Source organism: Aptenodytes patagonicus, chromosome Z (assembly GCF_965638725.1).
Source record: "Aptenodytes patagonicus chromosome Z, bAptPat1.pri.cur, whole genome shotgun sequence".
Taxonomy (NCBI): Eukaryota; Metazoa; Chordata; class Aves; order Sphenisciformes; family Spheniscidae; genus Aptenodytes; species Aptenodytes patagonicus.
Genome location: NC_134982.1, coordinates 11668432 through 11689282, shown reverse-complemented (window position 1 = coordinate 11689282; position 20851 = coordinate 11668432). Strand labels below are relative to the sequence as shown.

At 62.9% G+C, this 20851-nt stretch overlaps 2 protein-coding genes across 7 annotated transcripts in view; both read left to right on the top strand.

Moving 5' to 3' along the window:
• The window catches only part of ATOSB (atos homolog B), a 40627-nt gene extending 26921 nt beyond the window's left edge, over positions 1–13706 (top strand). For 4 of the 6 annotated variants that reach the window (XM_076362835.1, XM_076362833.1, XM_076362834.1 and 1 more), the window contains 9 exons: positions 5043–5135; positions 5731–5932; positions 7695–8951; positions 10550–10608; positions 10910–11006; positions 11484–11642; positions 12059–12127; positions 12602–12807; positions 13126–13706. In XM_076362835.1, coding sequence (XP_076218950.1) covers positions 7875–8951; positions 10550–10608; positions 10910–11006; positions 11484–11642; positions 12059–12127; positions 12602–12807; positions 13126–13279 — 1821 coding nt within the window. In that variant the 5' untranslated portion in view covers positions 5043–5135; positions 5731–5932; positions 7695–7874 and the 3' untranslated portion in view covers positions 13280–13706. Of the gene's footprint in view, positions 1–4760; positions 4826–5042; positions 5136–5452; positions 5498–5730; positions 5933–7694; positions 8952–10549; positions 10609–10909; positions 11007–11483; positions 11643–12058; positions 12128–12601; positions 12808–13125 lie in introns of those variants that run through there. The other 2 variants (XM_076362836.1, XM_076362837.1) reach the window with 2 other exon arrangements.
• Positions 13707–15229: 1523 nt separating this feature from the next.
• On the top strand, positions 15230–20529 carry STOML2 (stomatin like 2). The gene is made up of 10 exons (XM_076361709.1): positions 15230–15306; positions 16260–16412; positions 16750–16849; positions 17532–17590; positions 17954–18055; positions 18368–18502; positions 19059–19203; positions 19552–19631; positions 19870–19998; positions 20252–20529. Exons 1-10 carry the CDS (start codon positions 15256–15258, stop codon positions 20381–20383), a joined length of 1086 nt encoding a protein of 361 aa, XP_076217824.1. The 5' UTR covers positions 15230–15255; the 3' UTR covers positions 20384–20529.
• The last annotated feature ends 322 nt before the right edge of the window (positions 20530–20851 follow it).

Genomic DNA, 20851 nt, shown 5'->3' with positions numbered 1-20851 from the left:
CCTTTCCGCGGGCTGTTCCTCTGGTCGAGCAGGGCTTCAAGGCCGCTGGTTTCCTCTGCGAAACCCTCTTTTGCATTGGCAGCGTTTCTGCACCTTGCCACAAGTGGAGTAAGTTGGATGGGAAGGGGCTGGTCCTCAGCTCGGCTCCGCTGGGGGCTCGGGCTCTCCGCTGCGGTCCTCCCTCACTCCCACTGAGAAGGCACCTGAGATTAGAGCAGCGCCAGGGGCTGCGGAGCCGGATACAGCGGTGGCTGAGGATTGCTTGTTCTGCGCCTGCCTCTCCGTGTATTTGATCTCTCGACTTCCAGTGGGGACTGAATTCCTGTGCTGGATTCTGGGCTCGGCTCTTGTGAAAGGATCCAATTATTTCGGAGCTTTGAGTATTTCCATTTGCTGCCCATATTTGCGGCACCCGGGTCTGCGCTGGCTGGAATTCCAAGTGATTAACGTGGCTGTGACATCCCTCCTAGGGGTGTTATCTTTGCTCGCTGTCCCCCACCGCCCCCCTCTTCCTCCTCCGGCAGCGAGCGAGCGAGACAGGCAGGCAGAGACAAAGGTCTGTCCTCAACCTGGGCTGTCCTCCCCGTGAGCGGCTGCTGCATGGGATTTCCCTGCCCTGCCTGCTGCAGGTTTCCTGGGCTCCCGGTCGAACGCTGGAGCTGGGCGGTCCTGGGCTGTATCGCTGAGGTTTGAGCCTGCTGTTGCTGGGTGGGCAGGGGGTGCTGCCGGCTTCGGAGAGCTGCCCGATTGTCCTGCCGGATTTTAAGCTGCTTTTCATTCTTTGACTTCGCTTTCCTGGGGAGAGGGGCAGCCGTGCATGGAGGGGAGGCTGGCAGGGGGGGGGGGGCTTGGACGTGGGGGAAAGCCGTACACAGGTGGCCGTTGCAGTTGCATAGTAGGACCTGCCTGCAGACCCTGCGAGCCCCCCTTCGCAGCTGCAGGCTATTGTCAGTGTCGCTGCCTGCACGGGAGGCAGCTGGGCAAGGTGTGCGGAGGCAGTCCATGCCAAGACGTGGGGCATCAGAGGGGAGCAGGGGTAAGCCCCCGGACCCGGAGCTCTGCTCCGGCTCTCCAAGCTCCTGGGAGAGGTTTCATTGTGTTATCCTGGCTCGGCCGAGCGGAAGGGCTCAGTCCCTGCGGCACCTGTGTGTGGGGCTGGGGCTGGGGAGGCACCGCACGTCGCTGGGCAGACCTCAGCCCCTCAGGAGCCTGCTGCAGCCTAGAGCCCCAGCGAGGTGCCCTGCAGAGGGGGCTGCTCTGTCCACAGGGGCTTCTAGACCCAGTCAGTGTCCCCTCCCACGGGATGGGAGGAAGGGCAGCAGCAGCAGCAGCACCTCACGAACATGGGTGCTGCAGGGCAGAGGGAGATGTTGGGTCTGACTCTGTAGAAGCTGTCTGGTGGTTTCTGGGAGCTTGCACTCCTGACATGGGCACTGCCTCTTGCCCCATCCTTTCCCTCTGAGCTCGGGCTTCCTCCCTGTTATCTGCACAGAGGCCAGCACTGAGCGAGGTTCTGCAGCTGCATAAATCTGGCACAGCAGGAGGCCTCCTGAGGAGCCCTGAGAGCAGCACTTGCCCTTGCAGAGGGGTAGGGATGCTCCCTCCCTCTCCATCCTCCCTCCCTCCCTCTCTCTTGTTTCCACCAAGTCTGAGCTCCTTCCTCCCCAACCTGAATCTCGTGGGAGTGCCAGAGCCACGTCCACGCTGGTCGTCTTTCCTTTCAGGCACAATTTGCTCCTCTAGCATCTCTCTAACCATCTTCTCTCCAGGATTGCCACCTCTCCTATGGACGGTGCTGGAGGTGGTCTCCAGCCTCACGTGTCCGTCTCTCTCCTGATGGTGATATGCACAATCTGTCAGGCTGTGGAGAAACCCTTCTCTGGTGGCAGCATTGCTGCTGGTGCCGCCGTCTTTCAGGGTTGTGATGGAAACTTTCTGCCTGCTGGCGCTTCTCAAGCTCTGCTCTTAGCCTGTGCCAGGGAGCTTCTGGATTTGCACTTCCACTGGTTAGATTTCCTTCCTCCTCCTTGGGTTCAGATAGGACCGATGGAGCTGCAACTTATCCTCCAGGCAGTCTGTTTCCAGTAGCTTCTGTTGCCTTTTCTCCTGCCTTGTGCTCTGCTTGTACCGAGGATGCAATTTGCCCTCTTGTAATGACAGCCCCTCTCTTTCCTGGCTGCATGGTTCCTGCTTCACCCCCAGTGAGGCTGTGAAGGTCTCCTTAGCAGTTCCCAGGAGAGGGAGCAGGAGGGAGGAAGGCAGCAAAAGCCAGTTTGGGGTTGGTTTGGGTTTTTTTGCGGTCTAAATGGTGCAAGGACACCTCTCGGCCCTGCTAGTCCCCGGGCATGGTGCTGTGCCCCAGGCAGCAATGCCCAGACCAAAGCCTCTCTTGTCCACCGGCCGTGTGTCCCCTTGACTGGCTGGCAGTGCCGCTCTGGGAAGCCGCATGGATCCCCACGGGGTGAGTGTGGCTCCTTCGGGCACAGCTCTTGCTCTCTTCCTTGCACCAGCACTGTGCTGCCAGACCCTTTCCAAGGGCTCTGTCAGTCCTGCCCTACGACAGATGCCCCCCGGGCTGGCAGAGCTGCCTCCGCACCCGTCCCGCTTCCTTTCTGGCCAGTATAGTACAGTTAAAACAGCAATAGATCCTTTTGCAGGCTGCAGCTTGGCATGTGGGGTACAGCTGCTGCATCGCCCAGCCAGGGACCCTTCCTCACCCGCCATCCTGCTCTGTTGCCACCAGACTGAGACCACGGTCTGTTAATCCTGGGTCCCCTCTGGATGTGCTAATAGGAATGAAACCAGCAGGTAAGCCAAGTCCCTGACTGCCCCAGGCCTGGCTGTGTCATCCCGCATCAGGATCTGGTGGCTCAGTGTCCCCAGGGAATGCAGTGTCTCTGTCCCAGTGCCTGGGAGACGCTCCCTCCCTGCAGGTCCTTTGGCACTGGGTATTTCATGGCTGTTGAAGCGTAGTGCCCTTTGCCAGGCCTTGCCGGGCTGGAGGAAGAGAGGAAAGCTGTGCTTGGCCATAGCTCTGGACCCAGGTGCTGGGAGACCCTGGCAAAAGCACAGGTCCCCTTCTGTCCTCTGAGCATCACGGGGGCCTGGGAGCTTGGCAGGAGCAGGGCAGAGAGCAGGAGGAGCCCAACAGGCAAAGCTCTTTAAGTCCTGTCTTAGAGTCAGAGCACGAGCACAGGCTGAAACACTGGCAAAATCACCATCGCTTGGCCTTAGGAGGGGCCAAACTCTTGGCTTGGGCACTTGGAGCCCTACATGCTCCATCCAGGGGATGCTACCTGTGCTGCTCAGCTGAGCTGGTGAGGACCTGGACCTTCCCCATCCAGGTGGCCAGAAGTAGGGCTCTGGAGACGCCTGGCTCAAGGGGAGGAGAAGGGAAGAGGTGACCAGGTGCTGCCTCCCCGTCCCTGCTTAGCGTGCAGGAGTCCCTGGTCCCGGTGTTGCTCTCTGGCTCTCTGGGGGGGGGGGGGGGGGGCTCCTGATGGGTGGTGTAAGAGGCTGAGCCCTGCTGCGAGCTGGCTGGGCTCTCAGCGGGGAGGAGCTGCCCTGGGAGGCAGAGCTAAACACAGCCAAGAAAAACCCCAAAGGCTAGGGGAAGGGGGACAGGAACCTCCCTTGGCCACAGTGCCTTGCAGGAGAGTGAGGAGCAGTGCTGTGCTCCAGCTGCTCCCCATCCCAGGCTGCCAAGCAGACCTCCAGGGGGATGTACAAGGATGTCCCAAGGTGTACTTGGAGACACTTTTGGGGTGGGCTGGGGGATCCTGGCATTTCCCACCATGATGCTTCGAGAAACAGTATCTGGGCTGACAAAACATGGTGCAGCCCCTTGTGCTAGGCGTGTGCACTACTGGCTAGTGCTGGCATCACCTGGTGACTGGCGCTGAGGTCTCGGCTGGGATGGATCTGTGGTGTCAGCATGTCAGCCTCCCCTGATGGACCCATTGCCCCGAAAGGCAGCTGCTGCTGGGGAGCGAAGGGCTGTGACTGCAGAGGGACATTGGAAGGGGAAAGAAAGGATGCAGGTGAAACTGCGTATTTGTCCCAGCATGGACACGCGCAGGAAGGATGTGGCTTCCTCCTGCTGCACCGTACTGACTCTTGCCGCCGGTTGCTGATTTTGCTTCCCAGCGGTTGACTGTGCCACGCAGTCACAGTACAAATCTCCCCAAGGGACAGAGGAGGGAAGCAGCAACTTTCCACGCCGGCAGAGCACCACGTGTTACCACCTCGGCGTCCGCCTACAGCTGTGGGCATTCACTTGCTTTTCTACCTGCCTTGGTGCAGGCCCCATGTGGGGTGCCAGGAGGAGCTGATCTTTACAAAGAGCTTTTGTTGAGGTTTTGGACCAGAGGTTTGTTATGCTATGGTGTTGATTTGCCCTGCTGCTAGGGAGCTGGTGTACTGTATCTCTGTTCTGGCTGGTCGCTGGCGGTGCTCTTCCCCAGCACTGCTGGCGGTGGCTTTTGGGCTGGCCGGCTCTCTGGGACTGGCCATGACTGCCTGTTAATCACCAATCTTATTGGAAATGTAATGAAAGAACAACCCGTTTCCTGGGGCAGGCGAGGTCAGGCAGCGAGTGCAGCGAGTGACCTGCCGAAGCTGACTTCCCACCTGCGAGGTGACGGGATGCAGAACTTGCGGGACCAGGGTGCCAGAAAGGGTGTGTGCTTGGGTGTTCAGTGCTTCTGAGCATCCCTTCAGGGATTTTGTTCATCTGCCTGGCCCTGCTCTTTCCAGATTCAGAACAGTGCTCGGGGCGGGATGCCCAATGGGACAGATGGCAGCTTCCCTCTGGACAGCCGCTGCAGTGAGTCCCCAGCCGAGGGCTGCATGGGGAGGGAGGCGGGGAGGCCATGGTCCCCAGGGATGGGCAGCATTTCCTCCTTCACTTGGGGGTTCCTGGGCCAGCAAAGCTTATGGGCTGCCCCTGCCACAGAGAGGTGAGGGTGGAGGTGCCCGAGGGCTCCTACCCACTCTGAAGGTGTTGCAGGACAAGCTGACTCTCCTCCTTGCCCCCCTTCCAGGCATCAAAGCTGTGGTGCCAGTGGATTATGACCGCATGGGAGCTGTGTTGCATCTGCAAATCTCCGTCGTGCATCAAGGGCAAATCTGAGCAGGTGAGTGCTGTGCACGTGAAAGGACTGCTGTCTTTGCGCTGGGGGAAGCTGGTGGGGACCATCATGGCTCAGGGCTGTCAGGCTCCTGGCTTCTTCCCTGCCAAGCATTTCTTATTGGAAAGAAAACAATTTCAAGCTTTTCTCCTTGTCTGTAGGGCCAGAAAGTGTCCTGTGCCGTGGGTGAAAGGGGCAGGAGGTGGACATGAGACCAGCAGCTAGCTGGAGGCCCAGAGGTTGCTGGTGATCTGCAGTGTCTTGGAAAGCAAGACATGAAATGGTCACCAGAAAGAAGCAGGGATCTGTTCATATGCACAGGTTTTCTTATAGGAACCCATGCAAAAAGGATGTAAAATACAAGCCAGGTATGAGAGTTCACAGCTTAGCTTAAAGTATTTGTGGTTTAAATGGAAATCAAGGTCACAGCACTGCCTCAGGTGGCCGAGACGTATGTCGCCTTTGGGGTTGAGAGGGGCTGAGCCTTGATGCTGCCTTCTCTGCCTGTGTGACCCCACAGGCAGGCAGTACCCTAACGCCCTTCTCCGGGAAAGCATCTGAATCACTCCAGCCGTGCATCTCCCCCTTTCCTTCCCCTCAGAGCCGCTGTGCAGACTGAAGAGCTGGAGAGGACGGTGCAGAGGTTCAGAGGCACACCGTGATGGTGGGAGCCATTCCACGGCAGCCACGCCGCTTCTGGGGGGTGCCTGGCTGGCAGGTGTCTTCAGCTAGTTGTGCCAACGGCTGCCCGCTGCGGGACCCAGAAGTTAATCCGGAGCAAAGCGGGGTTCTGCTGCAGAGGGGTGAGTGTCAGGGGCAGCCAGGACAGGCTGCAGCGTGGCGGGTTACGCAGAGGGGTTGAGGTTGGCAGGAACCTCTGGAGGTTGTCTGGTCCAACCCCCCTGCTCAAGCAGGGCCACCTAGAGCCATTGCCCAGGACCGTGTCTGGGCAGCTTCTGAGTATCTCCAAGGATGGAGACTCCACAACCTCTCTAGGCAACCTGTGCCAGTGCTTGGTCACCCTCACAGTAAAAAAAAAGTGTTTCCTGATGTTCAGAGGGAACCTCCTGTGTTCCAGTTTGTGCCCATTGCCTCCGGTCGTGTCATTGGGTACCACTGGAAAGAGCCTGGCTCCATCTTCTTTGCACCCTCCCTTCAGGTATTTATATACATTGATAAGATCCCTCTGAGCCTTCTCTTCTCCAGGCTTGAACGGTCCCAGCTCTCCCGGCCTTTCCTCATAGGAGAGATGCTCCAGTCCCTTTATTATCTTCGTGGCCCTTTGCTGCACTCTCTCAGGTGTGGCCTCACCAGTACTGAGCAGAGAGGAAGGATCACCGCCCTCAACCTGCTGGCAATACTGTGTCTAATGCAGCCCAGGATACTGCTGGCCGCCTTTGTGGCAAGGGCACATTGCTGGCTCACGTTCAGCTTGGGTGTCCACCGGGATCCCAGTGTCTTGTCTGCAAAGCTGCTTTCCAGCTGGTCAGCCCCCAGCATGCGCTGGTGCATGGTTATGCCTTTCATCACTCCTTGGAAACAAAATCCCTGGGCTCAACCACCCTGGCCCACCACTTTCCCATCCTCATCATGGCGGGGGTCAAAATACCACATGCAGCCTCGCTGTCCAGATAGCCTTGACCCACTTGAAGAACAGATTCCCCTGTTGCACGCCTGCCCCTAAGCCTTTGCTCCACGAGAACAGAGCTGTGGGGACAGGCAAAGGGCAGAGCTGCCAGGCACAGGCGGTTTGTAAGGCTCTGGAGCTCCTCAGCCTGCTGGTGACTTTTCCTGCATCTCAGCTCTTGGAGCCATTTCAGTGTTTATCACACCAGAAAAACTCAGGGCCAGGATTTTCACAGCTCTGAAACTGGGCTGAAAATCGGAAGTGAGGCGCGTGCAGCACGGAGGAGGTCAGGCCCTCAGGGCAGGCAGGGGTGGGTGGGTGGTGCAGGAGCCCACGGTGGGCTCTGCAGCCCCTGGTACCACCCAGCTGCTGATTGAGGTGGTGGAGGTCTCTGGTCCAAGCTGGCAGAGCTGGAACGTTAAGTCAGGTTTCCCCAGGCTACTCAGCCAGGGGAAATGTCCCTGCCTTGGGGCTGGCAGCATAGGGCACCAGCCCTGCCTCATTCAGCGCATGCGGCTGGGGCAGATCTTCTTGGCCAGCGCCGGGAGATCTTGTTGCTGTTGCCCAAAGGGGTGATTACAGGCCTGAGCCCCTGGGACTGGTCTGACCTGCCTGACTCCTGCGCTCCAGAACAGTGCAAGTACATCACGTCCCTGGCAGAGGGCAGGCCCCCTTCTCCCCACTTGTCCAGACTTGTCCCCAGTAGCCTCCAGCCCAGCTGGAGACTCCTCTCCGTGCCCAGGCCAGGAAGAAAGTGCTGATCCTGCAGGTGGGTGACGCTGCAGGGTTCCCCGGAGAGCCACACCAGCCTGGTTCCTCTTCCCGTCCCCCCAGAGAGAGGTCCGAGTTGGGCTGTATGGGGAGCTGCCCGCGTCCCGGCAAGTCCCTTGCGGCCAAAAGCCCGGGCTGATCTCCGTCCTCCCGCTCTCTCTTTTCAGATGCTGCGCTGCAGTGCACCCCGTAGCAGAGGGCTCACCCGGATGTCCTGAGCAAGGCGGGGTCCAGCTCCCACCCCCTGCCCTCGCACCCTGACCTGTGGCACTTTACAGTCCCCCTCCTGCTGCTGCATGGGCTGTTCTGACTCCGGCTCCGCTCAGAGTCCAGGCAAGTAAGGCTCCATGCGGCACATCCACGCGGAGACGTCCCTGCCCCCAGAGCGCGGCACAGACCCCAGCCTGTCCCAGCCCAGTGGAGAGGCGCCCTTGGAGCCTTCCTCGCAGCGCTGCACCCGCCGTGGCATCCTCATGGGCTACAACGAGACAGAGATCAAGCGCCAGAAGGTTTACCAGGTGTCCATCTTCTCCCATCTCTCCAGCTCCTCTGAGAGCACGGAGCAGCGGGCAGGCAGCCGGCCAGCTGTCAAGAGGGGTTACCCCGAGCAGCGAACTCCGGAGGGGGGGCGAGATCCCAAACGAACTCACTGGGGTGGCGGGGGGGTGGACGGCAAGCGCGACGGGGGCCCTGGGCAGGCTTCCCTGGATGATGACGATACCTTCGAGGACGGTCTGCTGGTGGAGGAGCTATCCCTGTGCGGCTCTGCCCAGCACTTCTCCCACAGCGGGCTGCGGGTGGTGGAGCACCGATGTGAGGGCAGCCCTAGCCACAGCCCCAAGGCCAGCAGAGAGGACAAGTCGCAGGATGTCTCCTCCTCCTCCTGGCCCCAGCACATTGCCTGCAGTACTTTGCACATGAGAGACGGTTGCCCTGTCTCATCAGGGGATCAGCCCACAGACTATGGGGAGAATGGGGAACGGGCAAGTGGCCACAACTTGCTTCACCTTGATTTGCACAATATTGCACAAACAGCCCGGCTGGACTCTGGTGGGAGGAGAGAGAAGCCAGGGAGCAACCCAGCTCACAGCAGCAGGGCTAGCGGAGAAGAGGAATGGCCAGTGGTGGCCAATGGGTGCAAGGAGCCCCCAGCTCCACAGACAGCGCTCAGCCCTGAGCCCAGCAACCTGAGCTCCCTGGAGAAGACGCCCTGCGGGAGCAGCCAGCTCAGCGGCAGCAGCTGCCCGGCCAAAAGAAAGCTGCTGCCTGCTGGTGAGGTTGTGGCCGACTCCTGCTCTGAGGACGAGAGCCTGTCCCCGCCGGCAAGGAAGAGGGTCCTGCCATGCCATGCGGTGCCCACGGCCTGCCGCAGCACTGATGCCAAGGGGGCCCCATTCTGGAATCACCTGCTTCCCACAGCCAAGGTGAGCATCGCTCTCGGGGGGAGGCAGGGCATGGCCCGGGGACACCCAGAGCTCAGGGCTGCCCTCGTGGGCAATGTGGTCCGTCGTGGCACAGCACCCTGTCCTGTCCCAGTGCCACAGCACTGGTGTGAGCAGGACAGTGGCTGACAGCCAGCCCTGGGACACACGGTCTATAGGCTGTCACCGACTCTTGACACCTCTTAGTCACTGGATCCTCTGCTTGCAACCAGCTCTTTAGCCTGGAGAGCCTTGCTCGGACAGGACATGATCTCCCTGTGACAGCAGGAGTTGGACGTGTGGCATGTGGCCACACTCAGTGTCTGACAACTTCACGTTAAGCCAGACCTACCAGCAGGCTTGGGAAAGGTGGCTGTCTTCTGCCTGCCTGATGGGGAGGAAGGCAGAGGGGTGGGATGGCTTGAGTCCCTGGCCGTGATATCTATCAGGGAAAGGGTTTGGTGGCAGGGAGTGGGACTGGACATGCTCTGGCCAGAGAGTGGGAGCCCCAGTGCTGTGTGCAGAGAAGCCACTGGCTTTTCTGCAATTCTGGGGTGCCCGTGGCATGTCCCCAGGGTGCCACAAACTCAGAAATGGGGCAGACTCCGGAGGCCTGCAACCACCCTGGCAGCTCAGGAGCTGCCTGCGATTCCTCCCTGCTTACCAGCCCCTCCTGGCCAGCTCCCTGCCTTCACCATGTCCTGCCAGCTGAGGCTGCAGCAGGCTCATGCCAGAGCTGGCATGCTCCTCTCTTTCCCTGGGGCATCCCATGGTGCAAGGACCCGCAGAGACTGACAGCAGAGCTGCCCTGGCTTCTTGCTGCTTGGAGCCGGGACACACCATCCACGGGGCACAGCTCCATCCCTGCCCGTGTGCCCTTTTTGGTGACTGTCCCCCAGCCCAGCTGCCCCCCAGCACTGCCCTTACAGAGTGAAGCCCTCCAGCAGCTTCCCTGGTTTTCCCGCCCGGTCATGCCAGCCAGCTCCATCATCCCTTTGTGTTGTGCTGCCCTTTGTGTGGCTTCCAGAAGGGAAAACCCCTGAAAAGAGGACATCTTTGAAAGGAGGCTGCAGTGTGGCCCTGGCTTTAACCCCCCACCCTACAGCTGTAGGAGCCTGGCTGTGGGCAGGGGCGGGCAGCACGCCCCTCTGCCCAGTGGCACTACTGAGGACTTTGCATGAATCACCAGGGGACGGGACTTTTCCCGGGCTGGTCGGGGATCTTCATCGTACGTGTTACCCTTCCCTGGGAGGTGCAAAGGGGTGTTGGTGCATGGCTCTGTCTGGGGGTGTCTTGTCACTGGGGCTGGTCCTGAGACCTGCTTTGCGAGGCAGGAGCTGTGCGCTGCACCCTCGGCTTGGGTACCGACACCCTCATCCCCAGCAGAGCCACTCTGGGGTTTGGGCAGCCCCACATCTCCACCAGACACCGCAGCCCTCGCACTGCCCTGCTGGCCGCCCCTGCAGAGGCCGTTGATGGCTCCCCATGGATGGATCTGCTGGGACCCTTATGGGGCAGTGGAAGGGGCGATGGCACCTCCTGAGGGTGCGCAGTCCCCGGTTGCTGCCCTAACACGGTTCTCTATTTCGTGTCCCCTCCAGAGCTCTGCAGATTGCACTGTGGTCGGGAGGAGGCTGAAGAGCGGGCTGCGCCTCAAATCGTGAGTGTCCCGGCAGCCCTGCGGGATGGACGTGGGGGCTCGGGGTGCCCAGCCACTCCAGCACCCCACAGCCCTGTGGGAGGGTCAGGTTAGGTCCCTTCCCTGCGCCGGGTCCCTTCCCTGTGCCGGGTGCTTCCCCTCCACGAGACCCCAGGCTGTGGGGTGGAGGGAGGTTTCTTCTGCCCCTGGTGAGTAGGAAAGTGGGTTCAACCTCCACCAAAGAAAGGGACAGAGGGACCTGGAGAGGGCAGCCCAGGGCTGCATGCTCTCCAGTCTGACACCAATCTCTCCTCTCTCCAAGGCGACATCTCCGGAGCAGCCTCCGAAGGGGTACCAGGTCCTCCGCAGTGCCCTGGGCCACCACCACCGTCAGCCATGCTCTGCTGGGCAACTTTGAGGTAACTGCCAGGGAGGGAGGTGGGTTCTGGGGGCTCCAGGATGGGCTGGCGATGGACATGAGAGGCTGAACCTGACAGGATCCCTGGCTTGGGGCTGGGCTGATTGTCCCCAAGGGCCTGGCGTGCAGTGGCCGTGTCACACAGCCACCATCCACCAGCAGGATGTCTCAGCCAGCAGATCCTTGGGTGATGTGCCAGGACCCTGGAACCTGCTGAGGTGGCTGCTGTGGGGCTGAGCTGAGGCGCTCTCACTGCTTCTCTGTGTTAGATGGCTGGTTTTAGCCCACCAATTCAGGATGGGTCTGTCTCAGAGCGAGCAGCCAGGGCCCCTCATGGCTGGTCTCTGCAAAGCCGGGAGACGCGCGAGGGCAAGCAGACACGTGGTTGCGGTGGAGATGGGGGTGATCTCACCTGCAGCTTCGAGGCGAGGGGCAGGACTGGTGTTTGAAGGTCCCTAACGCTTCCCCCCTCTCTCAGGAGTCCATCCTAAAAGGGCGCTTTGCACCATCGGGGAGGATCGAGGGGTTCACGGCAGAGATCGGTGCCAGCGGCTCCTACTGCCCCCAGCACGCCACCCTGCCTGTTGACGTCACCTACTTCGACATCTCCGAACACAGCGCGCCCTCGCCTTTCCTGGTACGCAGATGAGGGAGGGCTGGGGCCGTGTGGGAGGTGAGTGGGGGCTGTACCCAGGCATTGCGCATCCTGGGGGCTGCCCCTCTGCGGAGAGTGCGGCTCGAGCAACCACCTACCCGAGGAGACGGCTAGCTGTGCCAGGAGCAGTTTTTAACCCAAGAAGCAAAGAAGAGGGAACCCTTGCAGGCCTATAAACAGGCAGGCTGCCGCCCAGCCGTCTTGTGGCTGTTGCTTTGCCGTCACCTCTGCGTTGCTGCTTGTTCGTCCCCCGGTCTGGAGAGGGACTGAGCTGGGCGTCTTCTTGCCGCCTTGTGCCAGGCATTCCTGGCGAGGGGGGCTTTCGGCTCTGTGCCTGCTCCCGGCTGGGCTCTCCGTGGGCTTTCTCCCTCTCTCACGTGCTCTTTCTTTTGCCCCAGGGAGTGATTGACTTGGAGGCCTTGGGAAAGAAGGGTTACAGTGTCCCCAAAGCTGGAACCATCCAAGTGGTGAGTCGTCTCCTGGCCTCTTGGCAGCGCCATGGGGAGGGGGCTGGGTGGGTTCCGGTTGCCCCCCGGTGTGGATACGGTCCATTACGTTGTTTGGCAGGGCAACAGCCAGAAAGCTTGTGTGGAGGGGGTACGTGGCCCCCAAGACAGCACAGCGGAGGGGAGCATAGGGTCTCTGGGGTGCTGGCAGGGAGACAAGGTGACGGGAGATGCAGGGAAGGAGGAGGTTGGTGGGGAGGGATGGGATCTCGGCAGAAGAGCGTGTACGTGCAGCGGGGATGGGATAGAAGCACGGGAGTGGAGGGGGGTGGAAAGGACTGACCTGTGAGCCTCAGGCTAAGCCCTTCGGGACTGGTGTGGGTCTTCCTGGACCCTCGGGCCTGCTGGTGCTGCTGCCTCCAGATGCCCCAGCCCTGCCCTGCGGATCCATTCCGGTGCCCTTCCCACTCTCACCCCCTACCCCTCTGCCCCCAGACCTTATTTAACCCCAACAAGACTGTGGTGAAGATGTTCTTGGTGACGTACGACTTCCAGGACATGCCGGCCAACCACATGACCTTCCTACGCCACCGCATCTTCCTGGTGCCCGTGGGGGAGGAGGAAGGGGCCACGGCGGCCCCCAGCGACCCACCGGGCTCCGGCCCACCTCGCAGGGTCCTCTGCTACCTGATGCACCTAAGGTAGGGCACGCTGGGAGGCATGGACGCCTGCCCCAGGGTCACCCCTGGGCTCCCCTCCCATGTGTCCCCGTCTCCCCAAACCTGCAGGCCAGAGTGAGGGGATGGCAGCCTGACCCCCTCGCCCTGGGGAGGAGAAAGGACCGGCCGCTCTTTTGGGGAGGTTGGAGCTGCCATCCTGCCCAAGGGCAGCGGCCTCTGTCCCTCTGAAGGCAATCGGAGCGTGGCCACCTTGGCGAGGGGGTTGTGCCCCCCACCGAGGCTGTCCTGCCCTTGCCTGGGAGCCTGAGGCCCCTCCGCCCCGCTCTTGTCTCCACTCAGGTTTCACAGCTCCAAGTCGGGGAAGGTCTACCTTCACGACGACATCCGGCTGCTTTTCTCCCGCAAGTCGATCGAGGTCGACTCGGGGATCCCCTACGAACTGAAATCCTTCACGGAGATGCCGAGGAACCCCTGCTACTCACCCCGGGCCTGACCTTCTCCATCCCCCAGGGCTACCGGGGAGCCTCCCACCCAACACTTTGGGGAGAGATGAGTAAAGGGCCAGCAAGCAAGCACTGCCTTGAAGTATCGCCCTCCCCGTGCGCCCCCATCCTCCTGAGCAGCACGGACACCGTGCCCGCGGCCTGCAGCAGGGCTGGGATCACCGAGGGGGCTTCCCCGGGAGGGGCAGGGGCTGGGGAGCAGCTCCGGCACTCCATGGACATGCCCTCGCCTTCTGCCGGTGCTGCTCCCAGCTTGGAGACTTGGCTGTAGCTGGGGAGGGGGGCAGTGAAGAGTTGGGCTGGGGGCTCCGGGTGAGGCTGCCCACGCTGGTCCCGGGGCTGGGAGCAGAAAGTGCGGAAGAGTTTGTATTTATTAGTATTTATTGTTGCTGGGAGCGCAGAGGAGGCTTGTGCAGAGGATCGGAGGTGCTGTGCTGTTCTTCCCCCCCACCCCGTCGGTGCTGGATGAGGCCCCCGGCAGCGCGGGGCTGCCCGGGTTGGGGCAGGGCTGTGGGGACTGCGAGGGTGACTGGGGATGGGGACACCTCGGCCTGTGGAAGGGAGGGTGACCCACCTCTCGGCCAGGGTGACCCACCTCTCGGCCAGGGTGCAGCTCCCGGCCTGGGGCGGTGTTAAAAGCTCCGGGAGAGGCCGAGACTTGCTGGGCACCAGCTCTGCGGGGCCAGCCCCACTTCGGGCAGGACTTGTCCTCCGAGCCCTTTAGGGCAAGCCAGACCCCAAGAAGTCTGTGGCTGGCAGGGAAGTGGCCGTTGCCACGGATCCTGAGGCCAAGAGACATGGCCGTCACAGGGACGGGGACCTGGGTCTCTCTGCGGGAGCGTGGGCGCAGCTCTCCTGGCAGCAGCCTCCGGAGCCCGCACGTGCTGTGGATCCGAGGGAAGCTGGAGATTGCCAAAATCTCACGAGCCTCGCGCCGTCCGCAGGCGTGGGGCGAATCCCATCCAGGCAGGCGGCGGCTTTGGGCAGGGGCCTGCCGGCAGCGCGATCAGGCGCTGGGGGATTGGGCGGGGGCCCCAGCTCGGCCCCTGGGAAGAGGGGCAGCGGCAGCGGACGCCAAACTGGAGCGGGGCCGGACCTTCAGGAGGGGCGGCGTGGGTCACCTGGAGCAGCGCCCGTCCCCGCCGCGGGCCGAGCCCAGGGCGGGGGGGAGCGGGGAGAGGGGCAAGGGGAAAAGGAGCTCGCACGTACCCCGCCTGCACCACCCCCGTGGCCGGGGGGGTCTCCGCGAGGCTCCCGGTGCCGGCTCGGGCTGCGGGGAGCCCCGGCCTCTCCGTGCGGGGGAGGAAGAGCGGGACGGGTTCCCCGCACCGCCGCACGCCAGCCAGGGCATCGCGCGGGGCTGGGACACCCCCCCGGGGCGGCCGTCGTTTGAACCGAAGCCCACCCCGTGTTCGCCTCGCTCTCCCCGGGCCGCCGGCCGGCGGAGCTGGGCTGCGGGGACGGCCCGGGGCGGAGGGGGCGGAGAGGCCCCCTTCTCCCCTGCCCGGGGGCGGCCGAGAGGCTCCGGCCCTGCCGGGCTTGGGGGGCCGGGGTCCCGCTCACCCCCGCACAGCGGGGTCCCGCTCCCCACCCCCCCCCCCCCCCCCGCCGCCGCCTCCACGGCGCCCGGGTCCCGCGACACCGGGGTCTCCCCCGGCACCGGGTCCCGGGTTCCCACTCCCCCCCACCCCCCAGGACACCGGGGTTGCCCCGCTCGCCGCGGCCCAGCGGGGGCGGGGAGGCTGTACCGGTACTTCCCGTGTCTGTTTCTAATTTAATAAAAGCCCGTTTGGAGACCGAGCCCGGCCCCGCCGCTCCCGGGGGCGGGCGGAACCAGGGGCAGCGGCCGCCGCGGCGGGACGGGCCGCCTCGGGCAGCGCGCCCGGAAGGGGCGTGGCCTTCCGGGAGCCCTTCCGGAGCGGCGGCGGGGCCGAGGCCGAGGCCGAGCGGGGCGGGCGGCGGAGCGATGCTGGCGCGGGCGGGGCGCCGGGCCGGGCCCGGCCTCGTCCTGCTGCAGGTGGGGCGGGGGGGAGGCCTCGGGGGGCCGGGCTGGGGGGTGCCGGTGCTAGGGGTGCTGAGGAGGCCGGGCTGGGGTCGTGGGGGCTCGGCTGGGGGGAAGCGGGGCTGGGATGGGGGGAATTGGGGTGCGGGGGGGGGGGTGTGTGTGTGCGGAGGAGGCCTGGGGGCAAGTGGGTGTGGGGGGGCTGTGGGGTGTCAGTGGGGGGACGGTGTCGGGGGAGCGGGGGAAAGCGGGTGTGGGGAGCGGTGAGGGGGCTGGGTTTGGGGGGGGTGGGGCTGGAGGGGGCCGGGGGGCAAGGAAGTGGATGCGGGGGGCTGGGTTGAGGTGCAGGGGTCATGGGGGTGAGTGAGGAGGCCGCGGGGGGAGCTGGGCGTGGGAGGTAGCGCGGAGAGCTGCGGGACTGAGGGGCCGTGGGGAGGAGGGCGAGGGAGTGCCCGGGGGGAACAGGTCCTTGGGGGGAGCCCGGCAGGCTGCCACGGCTGGGGAGGGACAGGCTGCCGAAGGGGGGTGGCCTGGGACTGGGGCGAGGAAGAGGGGCGGGAGGAGGGGGCCCGACCGGCTTACAGGGGGCTGAGTGGGGCAGAGGAGATCCCCCCCGCACGCACCTTCCTTTCCCTCACGGTGTCGGGGGGAGGGGGAGGCTTTATTCCTTCCCCCCAGTGGGGATGTGAGGGAAGGGGAGACATGGAGAAAGCCCCAGCACGGGGGTGAGCCGCCCTACACTCGCGGGGAAGGCCCTGACACTCGCGCCGGCCCTGAGGCCCAGGTCTCACCCCTGCGGGGACAGCCCGTGTCCCCTCATGGCCTGGGCTGGTTCGGGGCGTCAGTGCTGTTCCCTGCCCTGGTGTATCGGGGCCGCGAGCAGCCATCCCAGATGGGAGAGCAGGGATGGTGCTGGGCTCCGAGGTGGCGGCAGCCGGTCTCCATCCCGTTCCTTTTCCTTTCCCCAGCGCTCCCAGCAGCTGAAGCATTCAGCGTGGCTGGCCCCGGCGCCGTGCCGCCTGAACTCCGGCCTGCCCATGAATATCGGGGTGCTCTTCGTGCCGCAGCAGGAGGCTTGGGTGGTGGAGAGGATGGGCAAGTTCCACCGAATCCTCGAGCCTGTAAGGAGCCGCTTTTCTCCCCTTCTGGATTCAGCAGGTTCCTAAAGCTGTAGTGAGGCGCGTCCTTTGCGTGAGGATTCGGGGAGCGGCGGGCTTGTTCTTGCGGATTGCAATCCAATTGACTGCCTGTGGACTAGTTTCCCTTGGTGGGGTGTTAAAAGCACCGAGAAACCTAAATTCCCCCCATGCGTAAAGCACGTTTGCTCTGCCTGCAGCATCTGCGGCACGTAGCATACTTGCTCTTTGTTGGCACAGCTCTCTCTAGCCTGGCTGAGCTCTCTGGGGGGGAAAACCCCATGTTAGAGGACTCAGTCGCCTAATCCCACCCTTTTCCCAGGGTTTGAACTTCCTCATCCCTCTGCTGGATCGGATTCGTTACGTGCAGAGTCTCAAAGAAATCGTCATTAACGTCCCAGAGCAGTCAGCTGTCACCTTAGGTAAGGAGCAGCTTCTGCGTCCTGCCCCTTTCCTTCCCCTGCGTCCGGGGCGAGCAAGGGGCGGCGGCGCGGGGAGGAGTGGAAATGTCCCAGGCTCCTGCACTCAGCCCTGTCCCTGGGGACTCGGGCTTGGCCGTGCTCCTGGCGCTGTGAGCGGGAGAACCCCAGGAGGTCCCGTCTGCCCTCTCGGGGCTGCGGCTGCCCCTTCTGGCTGGGTTGAATGCATCTGGGCAGGTATCCCTTTTTCAGATGTTTTCCCGTGTTGAACCACAAAAAAGTCTCCTCTGGCTTTCTGTAAAAAATTTCAGACCAGGTTAATGGGCGGCTTTGTTACGGTTCTAGTATTAAGCGCTTTGGTTTGGGTTGGGTTTTTTTGCCCCTTGAAAATCTTTATTTATGAAGATAACTACAGCATGAAACGTTTTGGTCTGGAAACCTGAGACTTCTTGTGTATTAAGACAACAAAAAAAAGTATTTCCTAGGGAAGATCAAGGTCCTTTTTACAAAGCCTTTTAGATAAGGAGATCCGTTCCAGCCGATCCCTCTTCCGTGCCACGCTGCTGACACCAGGAAGGAAAGGGATGACCCTGCCCAGCCCTGCTAGCTCTGTTGGGGGAGAGGGGGTTGCCATATTTTGTCTTTGCTGCTTCAGTAAACAGGACGCGTTGTTCTCTCCCGGCAGATAACGTCACCCTGCAGATTGACGGTGTGCTCTATCTGCGGGTCATGGACCCCTACAAGGTACCGTCCCTGCTGCGCCGGCACTCGGCCTGAGCCAAACGCGTAGCCTCCATGGCTGCGCCCAGCACGGTCTGCGTGTGCCGCGCTGCTCACCTGGCCGCCGTGGCAGCCCCTCGGGCATCGCTCGCCTGGCTCCACTGGCCACCTTCTCCCCACAACGCGCGCTTCAGCCTCTGCCCGGCTTGCTGCGGCCTGCGAGGCGGGTGGGCTGAGCGCCCCGATCCTTCCCGAGGCTCTGGACTCCGCTTTTCTTTGGCAGGGGTGTCTGCGGCAGGTTTCTCGTCTCTGTGTTTGCCCGCCCTGCCTTGCTGGGGATTCCTCTTGGCACTGCCATGGACTCTGTTTTTCACTTCTTCTCTGCAGGCCAGCTATGGGGTGGAAGATCCCGAGTACGCGGTGACCCAGCTGGCCCAGACCACCATGAGATCTGAGCTTGGCAAGCTCTCCCTCGACAGAGTCTTCCGGGTGAGCTGGGGAGGTGGCTCACCGAGCTGCCAGCGCCCCTCAAAACCCTGGGGCAGTCTGCACGGCCAGGCTGGTAACGCTTAACAGCAGAACGCCTTCTGCTTGGAGGGCTTTCGGCTTCTGTTTCGGTTGACCTATTAGTGAATCCTTGGAGACGGGTCTTGTTTTTGGCGCGGTGGGGGTTTTTTTGGTGGTTGTTTTTTTTTTTTTGGCCGACCTTGGCCCGTGATGGGGAGGTGTCTGTTTCCCTCCTGACCCCTCTCTCGTGCTAAGCGCCTCGTTGCTCTCTGCCGCTCCTTTTGTGTCTCCCAGGAGCGGGAGTCCCTCAACGCCAACATTGTGGATGCCATCAACCAGGCGTCAGACTGCTGGGGCATCCGGTGCCTGCGCTACGAGATCAAGGACATCCACGTGCCCCCACGCGTGAAGGAATCCATGCAGATGCAGGTTTGGTTCTCTGGGAGGGCGGTCTGGAACAAGAGGGAAGTCTCCCCTTCCACGCCGCGCCATTGTTACCTGTCCAGAGCTGGCAGCACTGGCCCCTCCCGCAGTGAGGGAAACCCGTTGGCATTTTGGCCGCAAACGTACAGCTATTGAATAAATAATTCCCGTCCTTATTTCGGTGGCGGTGGCCCCTGCCTGGTACATGCGAGCCCTGCCAGCTCCCTTTAAAATCCCTCCCAGGCTCTGTAGGAAGCAAATCCCAGAGCTCTGAAGGTCTCCCCTTGAGAAAAGCTGGGCGCCAGGTCTCCGGGCTGGAAGGGGAGGAGGGGGGAGCGGCCGTCCGGTTAGGTGTGGACCAGGCTGCAGAGGGCTGCGCAGGGTGAGGAGCAGAACCGGCCCTCGCTGGGGATTGCGTGGTGTCTTGTAGAGGCGTTCTTGTGCTTCGCTAAGCCGGGCTTGCCCAAGCGGGACGTAGGAGCGTGTCCTCGCTGCGCTCGCCCCACGGACGGGATTTCCCCAGCGCGGCCGTGGCAGGCTGGCATCTGACCTGTGTTTGCAGGTGGAGGCGGAGCGACGGAAGCGGGCGACGGTGCTGGAGTCAGAGGGGACGCGGGAATCGGCTATCAACGTGGCTGAGGGGCAGAAGCAGGCCCAGATCCTGGCGTCGGAAGCTGAGAAGGCCGAACAAATCAACAAAGCCGCTGGTAGTGCCTTGGGCTAGAACGCGTGGGACCTGGGGGACCCGTAGCCCTCTGCACCGAGGGGTGATGCTCCCGGGGAGCAGACCGCATCACCGTCTGTGGGCCAGGCTTCCTCAGCCACGCTGACCCTTCCCCGCTGGGGCCCTGGGGCTGAGCTCCAGCTCGTGTTGCTGCCCCTCAGCCTGGGGCAGCAGGGGGTGTGTGGCAGGAGCATCGCCATGCTCCTGTTGGGGAGGAGGCGGCTTTGCACGCCTGAAATTGTCTTGATTCTCTCCTTGAAATTGTCTCGGTTCGCTCCTTGCAAGCGCTCTGTCGCGGCCCTGAAGCGCGTTGTGCTGTGGTTCATTGCAGGAGAGGCCAACGCCATGCTGGTCAAGGCCAGGGCCAAGGCGGAGGCAATTCAGCTTCTGGCAGCTGCTCTGGCGCAGCAGGTGAGCGACGGCTCCTTGGGGCCGCCACCGCTTTGGGGCTGGCGCTGGGGGAGGTGAAGCCATGGCCGGGCTGGCACCTGGCTTTCTCTTGGACGCTCCCTGGCGTCGTCAGCAGCAGTGAGCGGGGAGTTTTGCCGTCTCAGGGGCCGTGACCAGCCGGGGCGGGCTGGGGGAAGGGGCACGGGTGAGCTCTTGGTGGTACGTGACTCGCTGCTGAGCCTCGTCCCCCTCTCCCCAGCACGGCAGCGCCGCCGCCTCTCTCTCTGTGGCGGAGCAGTACGTGAGCGCCTTCTCCAAGCTTGCCAAAGACTCCAACACCCTCCTGCTGCCCGCCAACACCGGCGACGTCACCAACATGGTCGCGCAGGTCAGTGCGGTTGGAGGGGCCCTGTCTCTTGCCCGGGGGAGGTGAAGGTGGCAGACCCCCTCTCCCTTCTCCCCCTCTCCCTTCTCCCCCTCTCCCTTCTCCCCCTCTCCCTTCTCCCCCTCTCCCTTCTCCCCCTCTCCCTTCTCCCCCTCTCCCTTCTCCCCCTCTCCCTTCTCCCCCTCTCCCTTCTCCCCCTCTCCCTTCTCCCCCTCTCCCTTCTCCCCCTCTCCCGTGGCTCTCTCGTTCCCTCCAGGCCCTGGGCATCTACACCGCGCTCTCCAAGCCGCAAGCCGTGAAGGCCCAGGACGAGATGCCCCCAGCCTGCGAGGACCCCCAGCCTCCCGCCACGGAGGTGCTTAAGGCAGAACAGGCCGGCTCCAGCTAGCGGGGCCGGAAGGATCCCGTACCCTCACCCGGGGCCGGCCGGCAGTCCTGTCCTGCCGCCCCCCCCGGTCAGACGCTCTTCTTCTTCCCTCGGTCCTTATTTTGTATTTGGATTTAAATCATGTAATAAATGGTACCGGTGGCTGCCGCGGCACCTCCCTTGGCCCTCGGGAGCCCGACCCGTGACCCCACCCTCTGCCGCCACAGGGGGACCGTCCCTCCTAAGCAGGCTGCCGCCGGGAGCTCCCGTGATCCGAAGAGGAGCTGGGGGACCCCTCTCCGGGGGGGACCCTCTCCCGGGACGCGAGCCCCTTCGTCACCCCCTCGCTCTCCCGCCAGCTGCCCCTGCGGTGAGGTTCCCTACAGCGTGCTCCTCATAGCGCGCACCGCAGGGGGGGGAGCGCCTCCGGAGATTAATTAATTAGTTAATTAAAGCGATGGCTCGGTCGAGGTGGTGGTGCCCGGCGGA

Coding starts and splice junctions, on each gene's coding strand:
- STOML2 (XM_076361709.1), top strand. CDS start 15,256: ATGCTGGCGCGGGCGGGGCGCCGGGCCGGGCCCGGCCTCGTCCTGCTG. Junction 15,307..16,259: donor CCGGCCTCGTCCTGCTGCAG/GTGGGGCGGGGG, acceptor TCCTTTCCCCAG/CGCTCCCAGCAGCTGAAGCA. Junction 16,850..17,531: donor GCAGTCAGCTGTCACCTTAG/GTAAGGAGCAGC, acceptor CTCTCCCGGCAG/ATAACGTCACCCTGCAGATT.